Raw genomic sequence first — 11,726 nt, forward strand, 5'->3', positions numbered from 1 at the left:
CAAAAAACAGTAATTTTGTGACTCCCCTGGTGGCGCAGTGGTTAAGACTCCACCTGCCGGTGCAGGGGACACGGGTTCGAGCCCTGGTCTGGGAGGGTCCCGCATGCCGCAGAGCAACTAAGCCCGTGCACCACAACTACTGAAGCCTGCGTGCCTAGAGCCTGTGCACCACAACGAAGAGTAGCCCCCGCTCGCCGCAGCTAGAGAAAACCCACGTGCAGCAGTGAAGACCCAGTGCAGCCAAAAATAAATAAATAAATAATTTTTTTTTTTTTAAAAAAAACGGAAATTGTGAGGGGAGGAGAGTACAAATGCAAGGTTTAAAAAATGCATTTCTAATTAAGAGATCAGCAACTTAAAACAATCACGTATCTATATAGACTCCTATACAAAAACCTCATGGTAACCGCAAACCAAACCTCCATAATAGATATACATACAAAAAAGAGAAAGGAATCCAAACCTGACACTAGAGATAGTCATCAAATCACAAAAGAAGAGAACAAAAGAAAGGGGAAGAAAAGACCTACAAAAACAAATCCAAAGCAATTAACAAAATGGCAATAAGAACATACATATCAGGAATTCCCTGGCAGTCCAGTGGTTAGGACTCCACGCTCTCACTTCCAAGGGCCCGGGTTCGATCCCTGGTCGGGGAACTACAAATCCCATAAGCCTCATGGTGCAGAAAAAAAAAAAAAAAACATATTAATAATTACCTTAAATATAAAGGGACTAAATGCTCCAAGATTTGCAAAAATGTAAAACAATGTCACTTTTCTCACTAAATTATTTTATGGGGAAAATGATTATGTTTTCATAAAAAATATTATTTATGTTAACATGTAATGGGCTTATTGTTTTCAATTGGTTTTAGAATTTCTCAGTTTTAATTCCTAAGATATGAATAACAGTAGATGAATCCACATAAACAAAAGCTGTTTGGGTCTATCGATAACTTTTACAAGCGTAGGTGGGCCTGAGACCAAACAATTTGAGAATTGCTGCTCTGAGCTAGGCAATCTCATTCCTATTTGCTAGGGACTGCTTGGCCTGAGATGGACATTTGACCCCAGTATGGCCAATCAGATTTAAGAGCATATCTGCTAAACCTCTGGAAAGGACTTTTCTCCTTGAAAGTGCAGATTTTATTTTACAATCAATTAATAAACATGTTTTTTAAGTTCTCAATTTATTTATTTATTTTTGGCTGTGTTGGGTCTTCATTGCTGCGCGCGGGCTTTCTCTAGTTGCGGCGAACGGGGGCTACTGTTTGTTGCGGTGCTCAGGCTTCTCATTGTGGTGGTTTCTCTTGTTGCAGAGCACAGGCTCTAGGCGCGCGGGCTTCAGTAGTTGTGGCACAGGGGTTCAGTAGTTGTGGCTCGTGGGCTCTAGAGCACAGGCTCAGTAGTTGTGGCGCCCGGGCTTAATTGCTCCGCGGCATGTGGGCTCTTCCCAGACCAGGGCTAGAACCCATGTCCCCTGCATTGGCAGGCGGATTCTTAACCCCTGTGCCACCAGGGAAGTCCAGTTCTCAATTTTTAATACAGTAAATATCAATAGATACAGCCCACATAAACAAAAGTCCTCAATTTTTATAAATAAAAAAGATCTTGAGACCAAAAAAGTTTAAGACACTCTGAACTAATCCATGTAGAATGTTCTAATGGCACATTGTAAGCACTCCAAAATGTCAATCTTTATTATTAATATGGTGACGACTAATATAATCTAACGTCATAGCCAAAAACCCTCGGTTAAGACTGTACTCGTGTTCTATTGCTGCATAACAAATTTTTGCAAATTTGGGAGCTTAAAACAACATATATTTTATTAAATCTCATAATTTCCACGGTCAGGAATCCAGACATGGGTTAGCTGGGCCTCTGCTCAGGGTCTCACCAGGCTGAAATCACGGGGTTGGCCAGGACTCCAATCTCACTTGAGGTTTCAATGCTTATTCCTACCGTGGACAGAATTCAGTCCCCTGCAGTTGTAGGACTGAGATCCCCACCATCTTGCTGGCTGTCAGCCAGAGGTCACTCTCAACATCTAGATGTTATCCTTCTTAGGCCAGGTGGCCTTCTCACAACAAGACACAACTTCTCACAACTTCTTCAAGGCAAGCGGGAGACTTTCTTCTGATGCTTCTTGTCTCTCTGAAGGGCTCGCCTGATTAGGTCAGGCCCACTCAGGATAATCTTCCATTTGCTTAACTCAAACTCAGTGCGAAATTCTTTTTGTCATATGATGTGACATAGTCAAGGGAGTGAGAGCCCATCATATTCACATGTCCCACCCACACTCAAGGAATGGGGATTATATGAAGGTGTGGGTCTTTGAGGGTCACCTTAGAATTCTGCCTACCATAAAAACCTTTATTAAAGTATTTATTACCTTATTATGATTTCTTATCATATTTATCTTATGACATATTAAGAAATCAGGTACTTCCCTGGTAGTCCAGTGGCTGAGACTCTGTGCTCCCAGTGCAGGGGGCCCAGGTTCAATCCCTGGTGGGGGAACTAGATCCCGCACGCCGCAACTAAGAGTTCGCATGCCACAACTAAAAGATACCGCATGCCGCAATGAAGATCCCATGTGCCGCAACTAAAACCCGGCGGAGCCAAATAAATAAATATTAAAAAAAAAAAAAAGAAATCTAGAGTCAAACCCTTTGACTCACTCACTGCTCTCACTCACTCACACACTCCCAATGCTAGTGTATTTGTTAGGATTGGGGCTTGATGGTGCCCCCAACTGTTGCTTCCTATCTCTACTCAATCTCTGTTGAATCATTCCCTGTCTCAAAATCAAGATGGCTTTGTGGATGAGGCCAAGCCGCAGAAAACTGTACGCATTATCAGTGAGATCAGAAACAGGTAGTAGGCAACTAGTGAGCTGGAGCTGAGGTAGGAGGAGTGCGTGGGCAGGAGGCAGGGCATTGTCTTGGAGTCACAGGAGAAGACTGCCTGCGGCTTCCGGGAAAGTTTCGCTTTCCTAAGAAAGTGACCCCGCAGGCATGTCCTTGCTTTCTTCTACCCTCTTCTGCCTGGAACACAGACATAATGGGTAGAGGTGCAACAATGAAACCACATGCATGAGCCCCAAAGCCAACACATCATCCCATGTTAAGGATGGCAGAAAAGAAATGTAGAAAAACTCTAGGTCTCCCATGGCATTGCTGGACAGCTGTTGTCCCCAGTCCCCTCCCCCCAGTTCATGAGCAAAACAATTCGTTTTTTCGATTGTGTGAGCCACTGGCAGTCCAGCTTGCTGTTATTCGCAGGAAAGAGCACTCCTAACCAAAATTTACCTCTAACTGAAACTTATGGATTCTGTGCCAGACTTTGGAAATTTCACGATTAAGCAGTATTGTACCCTCATTTTACAGAGGAGGAAACTGAGACTCAAGAGACGTAATGTCCCCTTGTTGGAGGTCACACAGAAACTCCGTGGTAAAGGTCTGGCTCCCACACCTTACACTGGACCTTCTGGCATGTGCCCAGTGACCCCACAGAGCCAGATGTAGGGTAGGGGGCTCATCAACGTCCACTGAATGCACAAATGGCCCTCTCGCAGGTCACTGAGATCCCTCCCAGCACTGAGATTCTGAGACCTGTGGGTTTAGAAAGCGGACTCCGACATGTAAAGAAGTTTGAGATGTCAAGAGTTTGAGGCTTGCCACCATTCCTATTTCTGTCTCAACCCCTAAAAATGCCAACGAGATGGGAAGTTTTCAAATTCCGAACCAGGGCAAGGGAAATGAAGATGCCAAAGAAGAAAGGAATTGACCTCGACAGCATGAGGAGTAGAGGCTAGACCATCGGGAGCAAAGCTAGGGAGCCACAGGACTAGCCTTCTGTTCAAAGCTGGCCTTCCCTCCCCCAACCCGGGTCCAGGGGATGCTGGGAGCACAGTAGCAGGTAGCAGGCAGTTCCACCGACGTCAGGAGTGGGCGTGGCAACAGCAGACACGGTCAGACCAGAACACAGGGAGGCGGACTCTGCATGTATTTCCCTCTTCACCCCTCCCGACCCCACCCCAGCCCCAGCCACCATCAGAAAAGGACCTGACTTGGTAACGTTTCAGCCCTTCTCGCCATCCTGCTGAGGCTCCTGAGATGGCGAAATAGGAGGGAAAAAAATTTTTAATAATGAAAACAACAGCAACTCCAAAAAAAAAAAAAAATAGCATTTGTAGGGCTATGTGTCAGGCACTGTTCTAATGCTTTTTCATGGATTTCAATGCCCGCCGGAGTCTCCTTGACATTTTTCAAACACATCAGACACATTCCTACTACACGACCTTTGCACTTCCTGCTGCTTCTGCCCAGAATACTTTCCCCCAGACATCCACATGGCTCAATCCCTTACATCCTTCAAGCGCTTAAATAGCACCTTCTCATGAGGTCTTCCCTGACCACTCAACTTAGAGTTGCAAAAAATTCCCAGCAGCCCCCAAGCCCCTTCCCCACTTTATTTTTCTTCTCATCACTTATCTCCTTCTAAAATGCCTTCTATTCACTTGGGTCTTATTCATTGTCTGCCTCCCTGGCTAGAATGTCAGCTCCACTAGGGCAAGGGTTTGTCTGTTTGGTTCACTGCTGTATCATCCCCAAGGCCTAGAACAGTACCTAGTAGGTACTCAGCAAATACTTCAATAAAATGAAATCCAATGAGGTTAAAGACACATGACTCAAAACAGGCCAATGAGAGCACTACATTATCTTGGGCCTCGGTGATTGTTTCAGGGATGGCCTGTGATTTAATCCATGCCAATGGGAATCTTTAGCAGGATTTATGGTGTACTTATGATGAGTACACCAAAACTCATCAACTTGTGTACTTTAAACACGTACTGTTTCTTATACATCACTTACACCTCAGTAAAGTTGAAAACAATTGTAAAAAATAGATATGCAATAGACAAAGTATTAAATCAGTAGCAGCTTGCAAATGTCTATGTAGTAAGTGGTTTATTTTTTTCTTTGGTTGGTTTTTTGTTGGGGTTTTTTTTGCCACACCGTATGGCGTGAGGAATCTTAGTTCCCCGACCAGGGATCAAACACTGTGTGTCCCCTGCAGTGGAAGAGTGGTGTCCTAACCACTGGACTGCCAGGGAATTCCCTGTAATAAATGGTTTTAAAAATCCAGTATTGGTGGGAAATAAATTATTGTGTCTATGCTTTAATACCTTAAGACAACGTTAGCAATAGAAGTTTCTGTGATGATGGATTCCATGTTCTATATCTGTGCTATCCAATACAGCAGCCACATGTGGCTGTATCTGAAATGTGGCTAGTGTGACTCATAACTGAATTTTTAATGTATTTAATTTTAATTAACTCCACTATAAGTTGAAAAGTCACATGCTGTTATTGGACAGCACAGCTTTATAACTAAAAGCTAAAAAAAAAAACAACACCCTAAAGCTCTTTTGAAAAGAATGTATAGTTGTCATACACTGAGCCCTGCTCTGAGCCGTGCACTGTTTATTACCTTATAAGAGGCCTCTTATGGAATCATCTCAACAACCCCATTTTACAGATGAGAAAACTGAGGCTCAGAAAAGGATGTAGATGACCTATCCTGATTATAACAGTGAGGACTGGCTGAGCTAGGACTGGGGCTAGGGTGTCTTTGACTCCAAGACAGGGCCCTGCCTCCTGCCCGCCCACCCACTTATCCACAGCCCAGCCTCCACCCCTCCCACCTCACCTCCCTCACCTCACCTCCAGCTCACCAGTTGCCTGCTACCTTTTCTTGATCTCCTCATTGATAAGGCTCACAATGTTCTGCAGCTTGGTCTCATCCACAAAGCCATCGCCTTTCTGGGCACAGAAGGGAAAGAGCACAGACACGTATGTCTCCCATCCCCTGAGACCCCAGATCCACCCTCCCTCCCTGTCCAGGACCCTTGCTCAGGATCACCTTCTTTGAATGGACCAGTTTCCCATCCACGAACACTTCAAATTCCCCTATAGCCTGGGCAGATATGTCCTCCTCCTGGGGAGGGAATGGTGGAGGTTGGGGGAGGTTAAGAACTCCCCTCCAAGTTCCCTGGGGGTCTTGGAGCCCTGACCACCACCACCCCCAACTCTCCCAGGCCACCAGCACACTCACAAAGAGTAGACAGTTTGGAAATTGCTGCTCCAGACTCTTTTTCAGTAGGATATACTGTGGGGAAGAGATGGGATCGTGTAGTCACAGGACCACAGGATCACAGGTCTTAAAAGGAGGGAAAACAGGAACTTCTTCCAGACTTCATGACCCCACTCCCCCTACCTCTAAAGTCAAAACTACTCACCTGAAGTCCATAGCTTCAGAGGCCACTGGAGGCCAAGGGCAGAGAGGAGGGAGGCAGAGAGGTGGAAGGAAGACACCTCCATCAGTATCTCAAGTCCAGAGGGACATTGAACAGCTAAGTGAGATCCCATCCCTCCCCTGCTCAGAAGCCTCTCATAGTGCCACCTCACTCAGGGCAAAAAAATACAGTCCTCCCCATGGCCCACAAGCCCCCACAGGATCTGCCCCCATCACCTCTCTGCTCCATCTCCTCCCACTGGCCCCCTGGCTCCAGCCACTTCCAACACTCCCGGCTCTTCTTCCAACACTCCAAGCATGCCTTGCCTCAGGGCCTTTGCACTGGCTCTTCCCTCTGCAGAATGCTCTTTCCCTGGTATCTGAATGGCTCCTTCTCTCCCCTCTTTCAGGTCTTTGCGCATATGTCACCTCCTCAGTGAGGCCTTCCTGACTACCCCAGCTAAAATTGTGACACCCCCGCCCCACAAGATGCCTTTTGTCCATAGCACTGATCACCTTCTAAGATACGAGATAATTTGCCATGTGTCGTATTTATTGTCCATCCCTGCCCCTCCACACCAACCAGAATGTCAGTGCCACAGGCATCTCTGTCTTATTCACTGCTGTGTCTCTGATGCTGAGAGCAGGGTCGGCACATGGTTGGTGCTGAATAAATGGTTGTTGAATGAATAAAATAATGAATGAGTCCATGGAGTCAGGGAAAGAGACAGAAAAGAGGAGATGGGCAGAGAAAGAGAGAGGGGGGAGATGGGAAAAGAGAGATAGAGAGAAGGAGAAAGAGACCCACACCACAAGGGGAAAGAAAAAGAGGCAGTGAGTTGGAGAGGGAGCTGGAGAGCTACAGAGAAGGACCAGAGCAAAAGAGACACAGCAGGGGACTGGAGGGGAAGACAAAGCCCCTCCCTGGGCCACATTCAGCCCTGGGTCTCAGGGAGGTCAAGGAAGGTCAAGGAAGGTCACTGCTGTTTACTATTGTCATGGACACAAAGATTCAGCTCTGAGACCACAATGACGGACTGAGGCCAGCCTCCTTTGGCCTTTGCACTAGCTGCTCCCCTTCCCCCCTTGCTACCCCGATCCCCCTATTCCTACCCTCCCCTCCCCACCCCGCTTAGTAGCCTCATCACTGAGATGTAGCCGCCTAAGACCCACCTCCTGAGAAAGGCTGTCCCCGAACACTCAGTTTCTGAGGTTCTCCCACCCCTTGTCCTCCCTCAGGGCTCTCTGCTCCCCCCTCCCACCCGCCCCTCCCACCCCTCCCACCCCCAGGAAAGCATGGTTCTGCTCAGCCCTCTATCCCCAGAAGGCCTGGCCCATGACCGGCAGGACAGTGAATGAATGAATTCAGAGCTCTCTAGTCCCAAATAGAATGGCAGGTAGAGCCTAGCCCCTGCAGCCCTTTCCCCACGGGGAGGAAGCAGGTGTGGGCGGGGACAGCCCCTCACCAGTACACCACTCGAATCATGATCTTGCTGTCCACGTGGATGTTCTCGCTGGTGGAGGCGAACGCATTGGTAGAAATCGGTAAGGCGACAGCTAACGATGGGATGGCCCCCAGGACGGGCGTCCCCGGGATATGTCCAGAAGAGGAATCTGTTAACTTGGTGGCCGATAGGTCTGCCCTCGGAGTGGACCCAAGGGGGGGCCCCAGTAAATCGGTGGCCAGTGGAGTAAGGGCAGGAAAGGGCTCTTGGATGGGACCAAATCCACTGGTGACAGATGGGACGTGCTTCACCCTCAAGGTTGGCTCAGGATCCTTATCAGGTGACAAAATGAGCTCGGGTTCAGGTTCCTGGGGCAGATCCGAAGATAGGGCCGAGTTCGGAAGGGATTCCGAGGCAGGAACCAGGACCTGAGATGGGGTCGGGGTTGGGATCCGGGCCGGAATCAGGATCCGGACCAGAGTCGGGGACCGGACCGGTGTCAGGGTCCAGACCGGGGTCAGGGTCCGGACCAGAGTTGGGGTCCGGATCGGGCCCAAGGCCGGGACCAGAGTCGGAGCCCAAACCTGGATCGAAGTCCTGACCGGAGTCGTACCCCGGGCCGGAGTCAAGGCCCGGACCGAGGCCGAGGCCCGGACCGGGGAAGGAGCTGGGGCCCGCGCCTGGTTGTTCATGGGGGAGAGGGGCGCACCCCAGGTTGCCTGGGTTGGGATCCTGCCCGACCCTCCTGCCTTGGGTGGGGAGAGCCTCATCCGCACCGGGTTCTAAACCGGGAGGCAAACACAATGGGGCGCTATTACATGGGGTTCCACTCAGCGCACAGGTTCTATTGCCCTGAGCCGGGGATGGGGCAGAGGCCTCTGGATCTCCCCTGATAATTCCCATCCCCCAAATCCCTACCTCCAGATTGCCAGTGTCCTTAACATTCAGGCGTTCACTATATGTTCATTGAGTGCCTGCTATGTGCACAGTCCTGTACTGGGTGACTCTGGGGCCAGAGCAGTCAGGAAAGCCGAAGTCCAGTTATCAGGCTCCCTGTCCAGTAGAGGAGATACACCCCTTACCAAACAGTGACAGCGCAGTGAGGTCAGGGTGAGGGTGGAGGAGGCAGAGGCAGAGGGGTTAGAGATATGGTGAGGAAGCATGGGGACTTGTGGGATCCCAAAACAGGTGTTAGAACCAGTCTGGGGGCAATCAGAGAGGGCTTCCTAGAAGAGGTGACAACTGAGAGACCTGGAGAAAAATAATAACAACAATAACAGATTTTACATTCATGTAGCGCTAAGTGCTACACACATGCCCCCAGCTGGTAAGTGGCAGAGCCAGGATTCAAACGGCAGCCATCAGACTCTAGGGTCCTGACACAGAACCCTGTGTCAAGGGCTCTATCACACTGAGTTCCTCCAGGGTGGGAACTTGTCTCGTTCACTGCTGAATCCTCAGCTCCTAGAACAAGGCCTGGCACACAGCAGGCACTCAATAAATGTCTTTTTATTTTGAAATAGTTTTAACACTCGTGAGAAGTTGGGAAAATAGTACAGAGAATTCCTGTGTAACTTTCACCCAGTTTTTCCCAATAACAACATCTTATGTAACCACAGTACATTGTCAAAACCTATTGGTCCAATACTATTATTTTTTTTTTTTGCCTGCACTGGGTCTTCGTTGCTGCACAGGCTTTCTCTAGCTGTGGCAAGTGGGGGCTACTCTTCGTTTTGCTGTGCGGGCTTCTCATTGCAGTGTCTTCTCGTTGTGGAGCACGGGCTCTAGGTGCAGGCTTCAGCAGTTACAGCACGCGGGCTCAGTAGTTGTGGTGTGTGGGCTCAGTAGTTGTGGCACACAGGCTTAGTTGTCCTGAGGCATGTGGGATCTTCTCGGACCAGGGATCAAACCCATGTCCCCTGCACTGGCAAGTGGATTCTTAACCGCTGGACCACCAGGGAAGTCCAGTCCAATACTATTAGGGCAGCTACAGACCTTATTCAGATTCATGGAAGGGTTTCAAACAGAAGCCCACTGTGCTTCCCAACCCCTGAGAGCCCCTCCTGTGCTAAACCTTGGGCCTGGGTCCCAAAAACCAAGAAGGTCAAGAAAGACACTGTGGGCTTCCTTGGTGGCACAGTGGTTGGGAATCCGCCTGCCAATGCAGGGGACACGGGTTCGAGCCCTGGTCCGGGAAGATCCCACATGCCATGGAGCAACTAAGCCCGTGCGCCACAACTACTGAGCCTGCGCTGTAGAGCCCGCGAGCCACAACTACTGAGCCCACGTGCCACAACTACTGAAGCTCGCGTGCCTAGAGCCCGTGCTCTGCAACAAGAGAAGCCACCGCAATGAGAAGCCCGCGCACCGCAACGGAGAGTAGCCCCCCGCTCGCCGCAACTAGAGAAAGCCTGCGTCCAGCAACGAAGACCCAACACAGCCAAAAAAAAAAAAAAAAAAAGAAAGACACTGAATTTTCTGTGTGATGCTAGGCAAGCGTCTACCCTTCTTTGGGCTTCAGTTTGCCCCTGTGAAATGAACTTGAAATGGGCTTTCCTCTTATAGCATAATATTGAGAAGTAATATTTACTGAGCATCTATTGCATGCCAGTCTCTGTTATAAAATGCTTTGTACTTATTAACTCATTAAATACTCACAAACTTCTGAAGCAGATTCTATTACTAGTTTCATTTTACAGATAAGGAAATTAAGGCACTGAGAGGTAAAGTGACTTGTCTGAATACATGGCAGAACCAAGATCTGAGCCAAAGCAGTCTGATTTCTGTGCATTTGTAGGCTTTTTGGTTTTTTGTCTTTGTTTTCGCTTTTTTGGAGTGATCATTTAGGTTACTTTATTTGCTACCGCCATTGTGCTAAATGCAATTAAGTGCATGCTTGATTTAAAGATTTAAAGCTCTGCCAAAAGAGAAAAAAAATGACAAGTTTCTCTTTAGTGTGCAATGCCCTCCACCTCAGTCCTCTGGGGCCCTGCTTCTTTTCACCCTTAAAGGGAAGGATTTGGGGCTTCCCCGGTTGCGCAGTGGTTGAGAATCCGCCTGCCAATGCAGGGGACACGGGTTCGATCCCTGGTCCAGGAAGATCCCACATGCCGCGGAGCAACTAAGCTCGTGTGCCACAACTCCTGAGCCTGTGCTCTAGAGCCCGTGAGCCACAACTACTGAGCCCGCGTGCCACAACTACTGAAGCCCACGCACCTAGAGCCCGTGCTCCACAATGAGAGAAGCCACTGCAATGAGAAGCCCGCGCACTGCAACGAAGAGTAGCCCTCGCTTGCTGCAACTAGAGAAAGCCCACGCGCAGCAGCGAAGACACAACACAGCCAAAAATAAATAAATAAATAAAATTTAAAAAAAAAAAAAAAAAAGTGAAGGATTTGGACCAGAATAACTTTCTCTTCCCTGCAAGCTCTGATCATCTGAGATAGTCTTCCTTGCCCCAGAGGCTACGACCTTAGGCTGAGCCTGCAGCAGCCGGTGAGGCAAAGCGATAGAACAGAGCCTGCACTTTAAAGGGCCTCCACACTTGGGTGTGGGACTCTTCCCTTATGGTGGTGAATCAGAGGACTCTGGTCATCACTCTTTGATAATCCCGCCAGTACTGTTCCTGTGATGACTCACCGACATGTACAGTGATGGTGCCAAGACTCTGAGATAGGTGAGGCATCCTTGACACCAGAAGTGCATCAAAGGGGGAAGCCATGGGATTCAGCTGCCTGCCTTCAGCTTGCATGCAGTCACTGATCAAAAATACATGATGAAGGGACTTCCCTGGTGGCGCAGTGGTTAAGAATCCACCTGCCAATGCAGGGAACACGGGTTCGATCCCTGGTCCGGGAAGATTCCACATGCTGCAGAGCGACTAAGCCCGTGCCCCACTGCTACTGAGCCTGTACTCTAGAGCCCGCGAGCCACAACTACTGAGCCCACATGCCGCAACTACTGAAGCCCACGCACC

General features: G+C 48.9%; 1 protein-coding gene across 1 annotated transcript; it reads right to left on the reverse strand.

Annotated features, from left to right (window-relative positions):
- Positions 1-5,755: 5,755 nt before the first annotated feature.
- SELENOV (selenoprotein V) lies at positions 5,756-8,442 on the reverse strand. The gene is made up of 5 exons (XM_059905317.1): positions 7,772-8,442; positions 6,310-6,334; positions 6,126-6,179; positions 5,934-6,008; positions 5,756-5,833 (listed from the first exon to the last, which is right to left on the reverse strand). The coding sequence occupies exons 1-5, from the start codon at positions 8,440-8,442 to the stop codon at positions 5,756-5,758; spliced, it is 903 nt and encodes a 300-aa protein (XP_059761300.1).
- Between the last annotated feature and the right edge of the window lie 3,284 nt (positions 8,443-11,726).

This window comes from Balaenoptera ricei, chromosome 19, assembly GCF_028023285.1.
Source record: "Balaenoptera ricei isolate mBalRic1 chromosome 19, mBalRic1.hap2, whole genome shotgun sequence".
Taxonomy (NCBI): Eukaryota; Metazoa; Chordata; class Mammalia; order Artiodactyla; family Balaenopteridae; genus Balaenoptera; species Balaenoptera ricei.